This window comes from Streptopelia decaocto (assembly GCF_964273445.1).
Source record: "Streptopelia decaocto genome assembly, chromosome: 5".
NCBI classification, from domain to species: Eukaryota; Metazoa; Chordata; class Aves; order Columbiformes; family Columbidae; genus Streptopelia; species Streptopelia decaocto.
Window position 1 is genome coordinate 31,480,298 of NC_138659.1, and position 17,270 is coordinate 31,497,567.

At 44.0% G+C, this 17,270-nt stretch overlaps 1 protein-coding gene across 1 annotated transcript in view; it reads left to right on the plus strand.

Moving 5' to 3' along the window:
- PLA2G4A (phospholipase A2 group IVA) overlaps positions 1-17,270 on the plus strand; it is a 74,026-nt gene that overhangs the window by 15,350 nt on the left and 41,406 nt on the right. Inside the window, exon 3 of the mRNA XM_082053577.1 lies at positions 4,631-4,712. Within this exon, the coding sequence (XP_081909703.1) occupies positions 4,631-4,712 (82 nt within the window). The remainder of the gene's footprint in view (positions 1-4,630; positions 4,713-17,270) is intronic.

A 17,270-nucleotide genomic window follows, 5' to 3' on the forward strand; every position in this document is an offset into this window, starting at 1 on the left:
GGTTTCTTAATTGAAACATTGAAATTGTATGGAAAGTTTTATGAAAATTTATAAGTCAAGGGTAGCAGGTTCATATCAATGCAAAAATGTAGAATTGTTAATATTTGACATTAAAAGACTCAAAAGAATTCTGCATATTCCAGCAGCCCTTCTGTTAACTATGATTTGTTTTCCAATTCACAAAGTTACTGCAGGTACAGACAGAACCGACTGTTCCAAAACACTTTTTAGATTCGGAGAATAAAGAGTTAAAGTGTGTAATACATCTTCAGTTACACTGATATGGGGGATAAATATTATAACAATGGGAAGAATCACTTCAAGATAAAATTTGTGTGTGAGAGCACAGATGTTTATCATAATTTTAATACTCTGTGAAAGAAGAACATGGATTTTATGAAAAGCTGTTACTTAAGAAAACAGGCAAACATTTTCATTTCTCCACCCAGTCATCAGCTCAAGTGTACTTGATGCCAAGGAAGTAAAAGTAATACACAATGACACAATTTATCTATACCAGAGCTTCCTGAGGGATATTTTGTGTGCGAGTATATCTCCTGATTGAGTTACCTTTTGTGACTCAGCATTCTGGGATAGGAAATATAATATATTCAATGCATGCAAATCCCAGCAAGCACGGAAAGTTTGTGGGTAAAACCTGATTGTGTTACAGGAGATCTTGGCGTGTTCTTCTGTTTCCCAGTCCCGAAGTGGGAAGGCGATGTCTACATACGAATGCAGTAATATCTAAAACGGAGGAAATCAGATAATGAGGGAAATTTTACTGGAAGGAAAAAGAGCAAAGGTGGGAGGAGAACAAAGGAGAAAGGAGGAGGAGTTGGAAGGCTGTGGTGTGAAAACAGGACATCTTGAACCATGAGGAGCCTTGGGAAAACTTGTGGGTGGATCTACAAGGGGTGGATGGAACCCGCAGAGTCAATACTGTCCGCAGGAGTTCCCATAATGCAGAAAATCCATGGTCAGAGAGGGCATATTGAAAGCTTTTAAAATCTCCTTTGTTTTCTAAATTTATGGGGAAGTAGGAAGTGAAATGAAGCATATATGTCAAGCCAGGTCACTGTGGGATGATAGGATTTAGTTTTCTGAGTTAATGATGAGCTTCTGAAACCTTCAACCTGGCTTAGATTTTTAAAGGTATGCAGGTGTTGCTCCACTCACTGTTGCAATGTTTAAGTGATTTATATAATACCATCATCTCTTTTTCAGAAGTGATTGAGGAGTTGGCAATGTACAGATGTTTATCAAGACTTACGGTGAACATAAGTCACTTTAGAAAATGCAGCTTAGTCATCTAAAGCAGCAAGGGCTGGATTTAGGGAGGTATTTAGAGTCAATAGATTTCTTGCGGTATTTGCAGTGGGTATCTGAATTCTGTAGAACTCACTCTTCCAAAAAACTAATCAAGAAATGCTTCTGAAAGTTGTGTTAGCTGTTAATATAGACGTTTAGGCCTCTTAATTCCCTTAGAAACTGGATCCTAAGTGGAAAATTGCCTTAATTTCCGATTGCACTTAAGCTGCATGAAAAACATTTGGTTTTGGGGTAAGAAAAGATCTAGACTTGTGAGCTTCCTGTGTTTCTCTGTGTATTTTTTTTTTAACTAAGAGGGAGATAATTTATTTTAGTACCATTCTGCTGCAAATTTCTTCCAAACATGTGATTATGGCCAAATATTAACTTTGTAATTATAAGCTTCAGTATATTATTTTGGGTGAGGCATGGAGGAATAAGATAATTTTGTTTTGCCAGACCTCTGTGTGCTTGCACTCATTTCAGAGGATACCAGATCTTAAGCCAGACTTAACTCCCTTGGCAGAACAACAGCTGGAGTGACGGGATTTGCTGCTTAAGTCAATAAAAAGCAATTCTCGTGGTGGTATTAGCAAAACAGTTATGGACTTGATAATAGAGAGTAGTGATGATCTCTGTGCTGCTGTAACGAGAATACACTAATAAGTGGTGGTTTGAAGGTAGGCATTTTATTTAAGCTTGCGAGGTTCAACAGTAGGACTAGGGGATGCAAGAAAACTACAGCAGTGCTTTTTGTCAGTGAGCATCTTGTCATATCCCCATTTTACAGCCAGAACTCTGGGGCAACAGGTTCCACAGAGCAGCTGAGAACTAAATCTGTGTCCCGTGCTTGTAACTTAATTATAACTCCATCCTCTTCTCCATTGCTAAATGCTCAGTGTTCCCTGATGTGTAGAGTTCAGTGAGGAACAGGCTTTTTCTTAACAGCTGAGGAGAAGGGCGGTGTGTTTGTACTGTGGGCTGTTTCTCTTAATTACAAGGTTGTGTATGACAGAGGAGCTGCATCAGTCTGTGTGAGCAAACTCGGAGGCCAGCGCCGCGTTGCGAAACCACCGCTTCAGCGTGTGAAGTGTGGCACACACCGATAAAACAGCTTCAAGCGCTTGCAAGCAGCGAACTGAAAATGAGGGACAGTGACAGTCGTCGTTTTCTGGAGATTCACAGCTTGTGAAGTTTTTTTGAAGCAGGGTAGATGATGCGGCTGGGGTAATTTTGTGTAGCTGTGTTACAGTCGTACCGGCTGTTCCCAGATACCCACCAAATTCCCTGTTTGCTGGGATGGAAAACTATGGAATTTTTTTTTCTTTTTGCCATGTGGTGGAGGCAGAAGTTTGTCAGGGAGATCTCCCACCCTCATCCCATCCATCCATCTGTCCACTCTTGGAAGCTACAATGCAAAAGGTGGTGGATGTCACAAAATCATTCCTATGTCTTCATGTCAGCACCAGACACATGTTGCTTTTTAACTCCTTCAGATTCCCACATCTAAACCCTTTTTCTTGGGGTTGATAGGTCTGAGGTAACAGTCTGGGTTCTGTTTTTCCTGTGGCTGGTGAGGCACTTGCTGTGCAGCGCTGATTCCAGTGTGCCACTTGTAAGGTGACAGTTGACTTGGCCACAGCTTTCCCCCTGCCTGCTTACGTGGTCTCCGAACCAGACGACTCCTACAGCTTACAGGGGAAAAATTACAGAGCTGGAATTTCACCATAGTCCACCCAGCAGCAAATGAGCCGTCACATGTGGGTGATTCCAGCCTTAATGAAGATGCAACCATGCGGTGTCTGGGCCAGCCCGTGTCTGCAGTGAAGTCATTCCCTCGGTGTGGCCGTGGCCGTTTTGTCCCGGTTATTTTTGCCGCGGTGATGCGGCTCTGCCCTTGCAGACACCTGGAGCACACACTTGGGAAGGAGTTTGTGTTGGGATCATTTGCATAGTTACTTAATGTGTTCTGACTTGAGTGTCACTTAAACATTCACAAGCACTTTTGCTGTTTTTAGGGGATTGTTTTTGGCTCCCCCCCTTTTATTATTAATTTAGAAAATGATACATTGCCTATAAGAAACTGCCACCATTTTGTTTTTCTATTAGAGATCCAGTTTGTTTCTAGTCTCTGGGTGTAAGCATGTTGTAGATGTGCAATAATGAGGCTTGGCTGAAGCAACCGGTTCTGAAATTGAGATGAGAATCACCTGCAGGCAGTTAGGGATCTAACAGTTAAAGCAGCAGTAGCTCAAATGGAGGCATGTGCCACTGTTGAAAACTAAACTATGTATTGTTGGCTTTTCTGTTCCTTTAAAAAGGGCTTTAAAAAAGGAAAAAGGGAACTATCCAGGTGAAAACATATGAAGGCAGCATGAGGCACAGACTGAATTAAGGATGTCTAGTGTCCCATATCAAGGGAATTGTCTATAATTTTAAATAAACTTCAATGGATTTCCTGATTCTGGTACTTTCCCCTTTTCCTTCTGATTAGGATACTTAATATTTAGTTTTTCTGCCTTGCCATATGCAGTGCCGATCCTCACAATGGAATTCAGTAGGTTGGTCAAAGTTACATGCAGATAAAGTAAAAACAGGTGTGAGTTACTGACCTCTTAGTTATGGTTTTAGTTTTGTTTCCTAATTTCACGCCTATTTCTATGTGCCTGTTTTGCTCAGGACAGACCTGCTCTTAGAAAGGCAGCTCCTCCTATGTGCTGGGCTTTGCAGGGAACGGGAACCTCCAGAAACCTCACAAAATTTGGCTGCGGATGTTTTAGCAGCTTGCTTTTCACCTTCTCTCCATTGCTGTAAGGACACTTGCACTTTGAATATTGTTGTGCACTAAACCGGTATATTCCAGGCATTACTAACTCTACCCCTTGCATGTGCAGTATGCATACATCTGTTCTAGAACGTATACTTCGAAATAATTGCACCCATTGTTTTTACTGGGGAAAGATAATTACAAAGACGAGCGCACTGTAAAATAGTCCCCTCTTAATTTTTTTCTTAGTGTACCAAGTTGCCCCTGCCTGACTAAACGCCTTAGAGCAGGTTCTGTGGAGAGGAGGAGTGTTATTCATTGAGATGAGTAGGTGTGGCTGCAGGAAAATCAAGTAACCCTTGTATGAAGTCTCTGACCTTTCAGCAAAGCTACAGGGCGCAGTTCAGCTTTAAGATGCTCTATCCAGTATGAGTTTCTCTTATATTTTGACTGGGTGATTTCTCTCTCTCAGTTTTTGGACAAAATGAAACCTGTTTCGATAGGTGGTTTTTGGTTCTGGAGCTTAATCACCTCTAACTCTCTGACTTCCAGGTGGAACACCAGTATTCACACATATTCACTGTGACAGTCAGGAAAGCCACAAATGTCACGAAGGGAGCATTTGGTGACATGCGTGAGTATTTCTCTTTATACTTTGCCTCTTTCTTTTCGGAGACTGTTGCCACAGGCAGGGGGAGGTGACACATTGAGCTTGTCACGCGTTAAATGATTGTTAGTGGGTTGGTGGTTTTTTATTTTGTGTATGTCTCGCTTGTTAAAGCTGGGGCGATGTACCCATTTCATTGCTCACTCAACTCCAACTCAGAAAGCCGATCTGCCGCTCCTTCTTTCCATTGATCTGGAAAAGCTGAGCGAGTTGTAAACAATTTGCCTACAAGCAAGCAACACCTACACTTAGTTTTTTGGCTCGGTCGGAAGTGCCGTTCTGAGTGTAGTGAAACTGGCAGCCTTCAAAAGGCTGTGGTTTGGTGGTGGGAACACGTCAAAAGAAAAGTCCAGAGCTCTGCTGAGTCAATGCAGTAAGAAGAAGAAAAAGAAAGCCTAAAATGGATAAGCAGATGTCATGGTGGAAGTATATATAGGACACCAGCACTTCTTTGCCTTACTGTGATGCTTCTGAGCCTCCAGACTTAGTAGCTGAGCAGGAAACCACAAGCAAGAGTGACCCGTGAAAACTCTTGTCTGCTCGTAAGGGGGGAATAAGGAGAGAACTTGCAGCTGGGGCTGGGGGGTGAGCAGGGTGCCTCGCTCCTGCTTGCTCATCAGGCTTGTTTGACACGCAATTAGCTCGCTCCCAGCACGTTCCTGGAAACTGCTGCAGGTCAAACTAGAGCAGCTGCTCTGACACACAGCTTTGCTTATGTGGGTTAACTTTTTTGTTTTTTTACATAATTAGTGTCTACTGTTGATATTAAACTTGGGGGTAAGTGGGAGGGACAGTTGGGGCTCCTGAACATTCCCATTGCAGGTATGAGCAGAGCCCTGGCAGATGGGGAAGAAGGAATTTGGCATCTATTTAGCATCTGCTGTGTGGTGAAGGAAAGGAGTACACGGAAGATGCAGTGGGATGTTATCTTGATGGTCCCCAAGAGGGTCTTTGCATAAGAAGACCCCAGGAAAAAACCCCAGTTGTAACGAGTACAAAGGGCCTGCTCATTAGCGTGTGTAAGAAAATGGGTTAAATGAAAGACACAGAGGCAGTGTGGGGAACACGGGAAGGGGGGAAAAGTGGTCGAAATGGGGACCCCATAATATGATATTAAAGGGAGAAGAAAGCCAGAAGACCGTGGCATTCCCTCCCCACCACAGGACAAGTATGGCCCTGTAGTGTAAATTCCAAATATTACCCATCAGTATAATTGGAATTTTTTTTCCAGACCAAACTCTTATCTCGCCAAACCATCAAAACCAAACAGCTACTCAGGAAGAGCTTTTTATTTCGATCAAACCTGACAGAACTGTGCTCAAGGCCAGTGGAACCTGCTCGGTTTCCTGTCAGGCAGCTGCGAGTGCCCCGTAGCCCGAGGCACCTGCGCTCTGGGGCTTGTTCCTGGAGTCCTGGCAAATCCCCCCGAGTGAAACAAAGAGCTCATTGCTTCTGGTTTTATTTTGGGAAAATGAAAAATGTTTTTATTTCCCAGGTATATACAAAGCTCAGAGCCTGGGAGCTATTTCATCGAATCAGTAATCATGTGAATTACTTAAAGATACAGGAAGCTGTGAGTGGTGGAGGGTCTGTACAGTTGAGCCTATATATACACACACATATATATATATATATACATTTTTTTATTATTATTTTTTCAATTTTATTTGCCAAAACTGTAACGTGTTGAAGCAATTTCTAAACTTTTGCATTGGGTTTCTGATCGCAAGGATAGGATTCACTTCCATGGAGCGTGGTTGCAATACATAATGTGAAAAGCCTTGGTTGGGCTGGGTATGTGGGTGTTGCTCTTCCATGGTGGGCACTACTGAGCTGGTGACTCTTCTGGTGGGTTTCTCCTAATTTATTCTGCTGTTGTTGCTCCAGTTTGTATAGACAATGACTGCTCTGTGGGAAATGGAGGTAATTTTACATTGTGGTGATGATGGAGGTCCTGGGGAACATGAGAGATTTTTGTATGGTTTTTCTTTTTATTTTTCTCTTCATATCAGTCTTGCCAAGACTTTCTGGAAGAGCTGCAGAAGATCAGAGTGAATCTAAGTTTATTAAATATGTGGAAGTGCTTATAATTTTGCTGTTTGTGTGATATTTTTTTACCCGAAGGATGTGAGTTCTGCCTCTGCTCAAGGAGTTTTAGGCGAGAGGTCTGGTGTGCATGGAGGGCCTGACTTCTCTGCCATAGTTACCCACAATTCTGTCTCCTCAAGCCCAGGCTGGGGAGATATGCAGAATTTTAAGCAAGTTTTCAAGGTTCCTTGAGCTCCTCATTAATGAAGTGCACAAATGATTGTGTCACCCTTAAAACTAGGTAAGAGGTGCCCACTGCACTGTGATTTTTATAGGTGATGTGTTTCCTTGAGCGAACAGCTCACACACACATCACTGCTGATTCAAGCCGTATTTTTAGTGTACTGGGTGGCTGGAACAGCTAGGATAGCTTCCAGCCCTCCGTTTTGATTTTATTTGGCTGAGGTTTCCCATTGTCTCTGCAAGCTTTAAAATGTTTGTAGAGAGATCTGACAAAGGCGAGCGATCACATTTGAAGCTGGGTCATACCAGGATCTGAGGAGCTACAGCAGCTGCTTTTCTTTTTCAATGATACATCAAAATAAACAAAAATGACACTAGTTGCATCATAGAAATTTTCCATGCAAATGCTTTTCTTATATGAAGTTAATCTACTTACACCAGTTTATCATCCCATGAGTGTGTGTGGGGATGATAAATGAGAATTCCTGTAAGAAAGGATGACCCAGGATGTTTGGGAGGGGGGTAAAAGTTTTGAGGGTAGACTCAGGAGTATATTCAAGCACCTCCTTGTCTCGAGTATCTGCCAAGTCTTTTTATGGGCTGGAAGTTTCATGCGATGAGCAGCTGCAGGAGCTGTGTGGTGGGTTGACCTGGCTGCCAGGTGCCCACCAAGCTGCTCCATCACTCCCCTTCCATCTGCAGGGCTGGGGAGAAAATAGGATGAAAATCTCTCACAGGTCACGAGAAAAGGGAGATCACTTACCTGTTACCATCACAGGCCAAACAGACTCAATTATTTTAATTGGTTGCCAGTTGATTGTAACAGAGTAGGGTAGTTAGAAATAGAACTAAAACCACCTTCCCTCTTCCCAGGCTCAATTTCACTCCTGACTCTTCTACAACCTCCCCAGGTGAGGCAGGGGATGTGCAATGGGGGTTGTGGTCAGTTCTTAACGTCTTGTCTCTGCTGCATCTTCTTCCTCACGCTTTTCCCTGCTCCAGCGTGAAGTCCTGCAGCATAAAGTCCTTCATGACCTCCAATGTGGGTCCTTCCCATGGGCTGCAGCCCTTCAACAGCTGTTCCAGCATGGGTGCTTCCCATAGGATAGAGTCCTTCAGGAATATACTGTTCCAACATGGATCCCCCATGGACCACAGTTCCCACCAGCAAAATCTGCTCCTGTGTGGGCTCCTCTCCACAGGCTGCAGCTCCTGCCAAGGGATCTTCTCCTGTGTGGGCTCTACACAGATGTCGAGGTTTTGATTGTGGGGTGACAACAAAACCGTGGCAGATGTATTGTTAACCCCTTCTCCTTCCCCCTTCAGCCCCTTCCCACTAAGGACAGGCGATTGGGTGGGAAAGGAGGACAGAGAGAAGAGAGTAGTAAAACATTTTTAATTTTTCCAAATGCTACTAATAAGAATAGAGAAAAATAATACAAAATATATAAAACCAATCTTGAAAGTCCTGGCAACCGCTCCAGCAGATGACAGGCCAGGACCTGAAGTCCTGGACTGGGTTCTGCAGCCAACTGGAACTGGATTCAGTCTGTCACTAGGCCTCAGTTCGCAGGGATTACTTGCAAGGTCCTCTCCTAATGTCAGCCATAAGAGAAAAGGTACGGGTTCCTCGTGATCTCCCACTTTTATATGAAGTATGACGTGAGTGGGATGGAATACTTCAGTTGGTCAGTTTTTTGGTCATCTGTTTCTTGTTGCCTCTCTCATGAGATGTACATCAATTCTTAACAATGAGCTCGCATTCCATTGCTATGTTTACCAAAATATGTATCTGGTTCTCCAGGAAAATGCAGCTAATATGAAGCTTTAGCTGACAGGCAAATTCACTGAAAGAGAAACTTGTTTTTAACAAAACCAGGACAACAGGCTGTGGTTTCCTTCAGGTCTTCTGTGGACCTCTGCTCCACCATGGTCCTCCATGGGCTTCAGTGGATCTGTGCTCCACCGTGGTCCTCCATGGGCTTCAGTGGATCTGTGCTCCACCGTGGTCCTCCATGGGCTGCAGGGGACAATCTGTGTCACTATGGGGGAACCTCTGCTCTGGCACCGGGAACCACCTCCTCCTCCTTCACTGACTTGCTATCTACGTAGTTACTTCTCTGGTGTTTTCTCCTTCTCTTGCAGCTGCTGCGCTGGTTTTTTTTACCTTTTCCTTAAATATGTTATCACAGGTACCACTGAGCTGGTGGGCTCAGCCTTGGCCAGCAGCTGGTCCCTCTATCTGATGTCTTCTCATAGAAGCCACCTCTGCAGCCCTCTTAGCCCTGCTGCCTAAAACCTGCCACATAAGACCAAGATAAGATGGACTGTCTCAAAATCTGCACGTTTTTGGTCAGGATTTATCTTAATAGCTTAGCTTTCTGCTGCTTTCAGGGGTCAACAGATCTTGCAAAATCACTTCTTTGCCCTGAGCTTTTGGAAGAGATCTTGTCTCCAGTCCAGTGAGCTCTTATATAGCAGATATTTAGTTTTGAATCTATTCCAGATACCACACTGTACTGTAGAGCCTTCCCATGGCAGTACAAGAACTTGGAGAAAAGGACTAGAATCCCAAACTGCACCATTCTGGAGGAGAAATGCTTTCAAATCCTTTCCATAGGATCTGTCCCCTTCTGGATTTTCAGGAGGGTTGGTGAAAAACTGGGCCAAATAAAGCATTGAAAAAAATAGCTCTTTACAGATAGACAAATTTTACAAGAGTACCATCTTTCAAAACACTTGGTAGCGTCTACAGAGGAAACCAGTTGTGTGACTCTGCTCTTAATGATCACTAATCTCACTTAATCCTGTTTTGGTTTTGCAGCTTTTATTTGCCTCATCTACTTTCAATGTTATGATAATAAACAGTGTAATTCCAGGCATTTTAAGGCAAAGTCTTTTCTTTGAAGCATTTAAAGTTTGGATAGTTTGTGGCACTGGCATGGGATTGTGCTTGCTATGAGCTGTGCCTCTTGGTGTTAAACTGGCTTATTTAAGCCCAGTCACAGCAGCCTAGCGCAGTTTAGATGTGCACATGCTCTGTTTAACCTGGGCTAGTTAAAAGGGGAGGAATTGGAGTCTTGTGTGCTTGTATTAGAGCAGGGACACAAGGAGCTCAGCCAGGACTAATCCATCTGGTCTGTTAGCACAGCTGGCGGTCTTGTGCTCTGACTTAGTTACAGCAGGCTTGATTTCAGTCTCGGAGCGTCATCAGGTAATGCTGTTCCTGCAAGGCCCTGAAGCAGGACCTGCTTTTTGCAAGGGAGGAAGACCAAGCCAAACTCCTCCCCTTTGTCAGCCTAACCATCGGGAGAAAGTAGGTCAGAGTTGGCCAATCTTCCAGGTCCTCCGGGCTGCATGTGCCGATCTTCACGTGGCCAGGAGCCAGAGGCGGAACACTGGAGCTGTCTGGTAGGAAGGAGGTAGAAATATTCCCATTTGGGCCATACTGCTGCAGGCTGTGCCGGGGTGAATCCCGGGGTGACCAAGCTCCATGGGCTTCAGCAACTCCTTTGGATTTATCTCTTCCCAACAGCCCTGTGCTGGTCTGTGCTCCATCACCAGCCTCAGCTGCTGGTACAGAAGTACACCTCCTTAAAATCTGTGCATCTTCAAAAATTAACAGTACGAGTAACAACTGCTCGTGAAATGTCTACTGCAAATCTCAGTCTAATGTTGAGGCAGCTATAGACATTATTTCAGGTTCCTGGACACATGTGGTGTGGGGTGAGCCAGCAGCAGTGCTGGGAGGTGGAAGTCATGTTGGAAACAGGCTCCTGTGTTCCACAGTGAAACTGCTGCTCTTTCCAGTTGCAAAAATAGCTTTTTGATGAGAACCAAGTACTTGCCTGTAGTTATTGAGAGAGGGACTGTTTCTATGTAATGTTAATGAGAACTTCTTGTCATCCTGGGGGAAGGCTCCTCTCTTAATCCATTACACGATAACATCAAAGCAGTCATGCTGGCCTAGACCACGGATCAGTCTTGCCCAGTGTTCTGGTTGAAGAACCTCCCTGGGAACTGCTCCTGTTTCATGTGCTGTGGTGTCTCCAGGCAGAACTTGGTGGTGGGGCTCTCTCCTCCAGGGAGCTGTGCACGCCCCCATTCCCCCAGTTTGAGCCATCTCCCTCCTTTTAATCCATTTGTCCTCTGTATAATTGGATTTTTTCCTGTCTTTATTTTTATTTTTTTTAAATTTTTTCCCCTTTCCCTCTCCTCCCCATTCCCAGGGAGGGCTTTGAAGTTGTGCTAGGGCTGGGCTAACGCCTCTTTCTAAGGGAGAATCAAGAAGAACATCAGTCATAGTCGGATATAAAGGGAAAACATGAGCAGGGTGAGCATGTGTTGCTTTCCTCTGATCCTCTCCAAACGCTCAGCTGCCTTCACTCAGGGCTGCATGTGCTTCTCATACCCTTAGCATAAATGTCACTGGTTTTCCTTGAATCCACATAAGTCTTCTCACACATTGCGCCTTTGATAAGGAGTTTTGCAGCCTGCTATTTACTGCATAAATAAGACTTTTAATTTGTTGTGAATTTTTTTTATAGTGTGATTTGAAGCATCCTCTGGTTACTGTTTTGCCTTTTGCAGGATGCTAGGAACAACCCCAGGTTCCAGTATAAGTTGGGGAATGACCTATTAGAGAGCAGCGTAGGGGAAAGGGACCTGGGGGTCCTGGGGACAGCAGGGTGACCATGAGCCAGCACTGGGCCCTTGTGGCCAGGAAGCCAATGGTACCTGGGGTGGGTTAGAAGGGGGTGGTCAGTGGGTCAGAGAGGTTCTCCTGCCCCTCTGCTCTGCCCTGGGGAGACCACACCTGGGATATTGTGTCCAGTTGTGGCCCCTCAGTTCCAGCAGGACAGGGAACTGCTGGAGAGAGTCCAGCGCAGCCACCAAGATGCTGCAGGGAGTGGAGCATCCCCCGTGTGAGGAAAGGCTGAGGGAGCTGGGGCTCTGGAGCTGGACAAGAGGAGACTGAGGGGGGACTCATTAATGTTTACAGATAGATAAAGGGTGAGTGTCAGGAGGATGGAGCCAGGCTCTTCTTGGTGCCAACCAGTGATAGGACAAGGGGCAATGGGTACAAACTGGAACACAGGAGGTTCCACTTAAATATGAGAAGAAACTTGTTCCTGGTGAGGGTGGCAGAGCCTGGCCCAGGCTGCCCAGGGAGGTTGTGGAGTCTCCTTCTGTGCAGACATTCCAACCCGCCTGGACACCTTCCTGTGTAACCTCATCTGGGTGTTCCTGCTCCATGGGGGGATTGCACTGGATGAGCTTTCCAGGTCCCTTCCAATCCTTGACATTCTGTGATTCTGTGAAGCTGTCCCAAGTATCATTCTATACCAAAGAAAGTTCTTGAAAATAACTAAATGTGTTCATTTATGTATTTCTGACTGATCACATTCTGAAAAGGAGGAAAAAAACCCACCCTCATTGACCTTCCTTATCTTCATCGGTGCAGAAAGGAATGCATTTGTAAAGCCTGTCACCATAACCAGCGCTATCCAAGTTCCAGGACAGGTGCCACCCAGGGCCCACCTGCTCAATGCTCGGACAGATAAATTCACATGCACAATCATCCCCTTCCCTCGGTGCATCTGTTACCGTTGCTGACTCAGTGCTCTGCAATCCCTTCTTTGGGCCCCTCGGGGAAACGCCTGTAACAACCCGACCCAACAGCGAGGAAACAATTCCCAGGTGTCGCTTCACTTCTGAATTTCCTGTAGTTGCTTGCAGTAGCAATGTTGAAGGTTTTACCAAGATGTCATGTTTACATATCCAACCTATACTTAGCTATGGTTCTCCCCAGTTGGGACAGCTCCAGGTTTTTAAAATGTTCCTGACAATTGTCTGAATTAAAAAATCAAGGGAAGAGCCTCTTCTCCCTCCAGGGCCTGGAGCCTGCAGTTTAGCGCTACAGTAAATCAAGCTCTGGGACCAAAACCTCTAAAGCCCTATGATACCAAACATGGATCCAGTGTAAACTTGTTCTGCGGCTTCGGGAAACGTTGCCAGTTTAAATTCGCATTAGCGGCCTTTCTGCCAGACTAGGAGTAATCTGTACTCCATCAGCTAACATGAATCTGGAATAAAAGTCAGATTGTGGGCTTTGACTAATGGGCCAGGAATGTGAGGATGTGCCTGAACCTACTCCAGACTGAATTATTGCTGCCCGGATCTGGTGTTACCTGGACTCCCGCTCCTCCTCTCCTGCCAGTGTCTGTTGGCACAGAAATGTTCCACAAGTTCGACACTGAAAAAGCTCTTTGGAAATAGGCATTTCAATTAATTAAAAAAGCTCCAAACCCCTTGGATTCTGGTATCTGCTAGAAAAGCAGATTTTTCTCTGAGCTACTGCAAGCTAAGTTTTTAGTTGCTTTTCACTGCCGTCTGCAAATGGAACTGTATAAATAACCCGGAGAAGTGAATATATTTTTCATCTTGGCACCTCTATCAATTCAGTTTGAACCTACTGAAGGATTCTGTTGATTTGTTTGGGTTTTTTTGTTCCTGTCAGGGCTGGATCAGCAAAACTACTAGTGGTGTCCCGGCTCCGTAAACTGGGCAGTAGCGCATGGAACTTCAGTTCTTCGCTTAAGTAAGGCCGGAGATGAGAAGCACTGTAATAAAAGGCACTAGTAATCTCTAATAAGCACGTTACCAAGTCACAGGATTTCTCATAGCGTAGCTGCTGCTTTGGGAGCTGCCTTCCTTCAATCGTAGTCACCTTCCGCTCGTGAAACCTCGCGCCGCATCATCCCCCTTGTAAAATCCCTCTTAGAAGTCAAAAGCTCTAATGTTCCCTATAGCACCTTGAGCAAAGGCACCTACTCTGCGTACTCCTGGATATTTTAGGTTCCCTGTGGCCCTCTGGCGTGTCTCCAGGCTCTTAGTCTAGAATCTGTAGCGCTGCTAAACTCAATTTATCCATTTGAAGGCTTTCAGGTATCACGTCCAAATAAATGGGAGGCCTGGATTTGTAGTGGACTCAGCTGCAGTCCTCTGAAGATGGAAATTCAGAACAGATCTAAGAAGATGAAGAGGTGGCCGCGTTGCTGTTGGCTGCTGCGGTGGTTTCGGTACTGGCGGGTGTGCGGCCCCGCTGGGTTTTGAACGCAAAGGTGACCCAGGAGGGTGACGAGGTGTGTTGGTACGTGCAGTTCTGCTCCTGGCGTTCCCGGGCTCAACCTCTGTGGGGAATCATTGATATTTGACAATTATTGAGAAGTACTGGTTTTGAAAATTTCCCCTTTTGATAACTCATTAAACCAAATCATTTGTATTTGACAATTATTGAGAAGTACTGGTTTTGAAAATTTCCCCTTTTTATAACTCATTAAACTGGGAAAAAGCATTACTTTAATATTAATTACATTTTCACCTGACTGTAGTGGAGAGACCGAATCCCATTTCCATGCCGCTGCAAAGCATATTGTCCAGCGAGCGCCGTAAAATTTGCTGTTTGAGTAAAAATTCGGTGATTATTTTTAAACACATATCAGAACTAGGTTTTTGGCCTAGAAGGAGGTTCACGTAGCTCACGCCATGCTGGTTTGCTGTGATCAATACCTTCGCTGTGATCGATACCAGTTAATGTTCAACCTATTGGAAAGCAGACAAAGATGGTAATTTGGGACCTAGTAAGGTGAAGGGTGTTGGTTAATGAGAAGGCGAAACACTTCAATGAACCAAACCAACGTCATTCTTTAAAGAAGTTCTGCTATGTATTTGCTGGAGTATTTCTGTAATTGCATGCACATGGTATCTGGAGATCATGGGTCCAAAATCTCTGAATTAAAATTGACTTTCTATAATGGTGATGAGTATATTAACTGAAAGTAAAGTTAATATAGTTTTATTTAATATCCATTATGGTCATAAGTGTTTAGGATGTGCTCACATGGAAAGATAAACCCTCAAATTCTTACAGTGCAGGATTTTTTGGTAGCAAACCAGATTTTGGAATACTTGAAGAACTTTGCGTTTCTTTCAGGTTTTGATGGACAAATGAGATAGATTTTAATGTATGATGCTAGTGGCTTCATCCTTGGTACTTTATATTTCAACAGGCTTTCTTCGTGACTCTTATGCTATTGAAATAATTGAGGTTGCAATGATTGAAATATGAATTATATGCCTGATAAATTAATTATATTAATATGGAGGCCTGATGACAGTCATCTCACCAAATCAGTAACACAAGATCAAATGATTTCCAGTCATTGTATAAAATTGTAGAGGTTTCTTTAACAGATTGCTTAAAGCATTACTCATTTTTAACGTGAAAATGATTGATCCTAATTACTGTCTGTTGTGTGTTTCGCTTCGTGATTCATAATGTAATGCACGGAGAGAATTCTATGGCAATTACTTGACCAGGAGATAAATCAAACAAGGAAAAGTCATTGCATCCTCACTTCTACCTCTCACCCATTTCTTCAGCCGGCGTGTGTGGAAATAACAGTTGAGATGCCGACTCTGCTGTTGTTATTGGACTTCAGCCCTGGTGTATCTTGTCAATCTTCTGAAAGGATGATTATGAACATTTTGTTAATTACTTTTATAACTCATCTGGCTATAAACTACTAGTTGCAGGACCCTCTGTTAGTTCCATCGGCATCAATGCTGACACTTTGTTTAGCGTAAAGCTCGGGTTTTAGATAAGCTTATACTTAATTGTCGCTTCACGTTCATTTTTTCGTGCTAAATGCTAATGGAGTATTTATCCCCCTACTCCAGATGACAGATAACAGCAGGGATCAAGCTACTTTTTCACTTACATTTTCAGATTAGTTTTTGTTTAAAACATACCTGACAAACCAACTAGCAAACAGTAGTAAATACATCCACGCGGAAGGATACACACCATCTATTTTATCTCTGTTTGATAATATTTTGAAACACATTAAGTGAATGCTCTTGTTTTACTTGCCAGAGTTTTTGGTCCCCAACCAACAATAAGGCATAAGATTTTGATGAACATAGTATAGCTTACAGCAATATCTGAATCAGAACACACAGTCTTCCAGTATTTTTCCTCCTCTGAGGAAGAAGGAAGTTATACAAGAATAGATTTTAATTTCCATCATTGAAAATAGCGCAAAGTAAACTTTCAAACATGAAAGGGCGGATGATTAACTCATTGCCGCGGGTTACAAAAGATAATAAAGGCAGGGAGTGCGGGGGCGGCTTGGCAATACCCGCTCGCGAGGAGTGATTTTGCTAAGTTTAGTCGTTCCAGGCCTTGGCTTTAGTTTCTGTTTCAACACTTGTTTGAGTGTGTCTGATGGGAAGGGAGCGATGGCATCGGTGTGCCAGCCGGGAGCCCTTGGACACACCAAACCATTCGCTGCCTGCGTTCAAAACAAAACAATAGACTTTTATATCTTATAGTTAGAGCTGATCACATACAGAATTGAACAGAAAGGGACGTGTTGGCGTTTTGCGCAGAACACTGTTTAGCGCCGGTATTTTTTGTTAAAAAAACAAGCTTTTGCGGTCAAGTTCGGTCTCTTGGCTGAGCAAGTCTGTGGTGTTTATTGCCAAATAATGGCCAGGCTTACCAGGTGAGATCTTGCTGCTGCTGATTTGGGTAGGTATTTTGCTGTTTAGTTTCAAGGTGGCTCGATTCCGTTATTTCTGGCACAATTTTGGGTAAGAATTCAAGAGCACTAATGTATTCAGTAAAAGCAATCAGCTTGAGAAAAACAGATGGAAAAGGTACTTGGGGCTTGATCACCCGCTCCCCTGACTTTAAAAAAAGAGACAAGATCAGACGTAAATTCTTCGGAGCTAATTAAGGTTGCTATTTAAAGGCTTTCTGCATGGATCCCCGACTTTAAATAGCTCCTTCTTAATTACCTGTGTGGCAGCACGACCTGCAATTAGCAAAGCCCCGTAGATCCTGTGTAAAACTCCCCGAGAAGGTCTGGGGAGGGTTGGAGCAGTTCAAGGAAACTCTCACACGGTGAAATCGTTGAATCGTAAAGTCTATTTACATCCAAAATTTTAATTGAGGGAGCCTTAGTCTAGCAGGAGGTTGTTTTACTGTCCCTAAAGCTTCCCTAGTTAGAGGAATATTTAATTTGCAGCGTGACGCTTGCGTGTTATTCTGTATCTTCAGAGGTATCTGGGGTGCTCTGTGGGTAAATTCAGGATTTCTTACATTTGGCGATGGCATCGGAAGGTGTTTTAGGTCTGGCTGACGTTCCCCAGAATTGCTGGGTGGCCCTGGTGCACATACAGAACCTC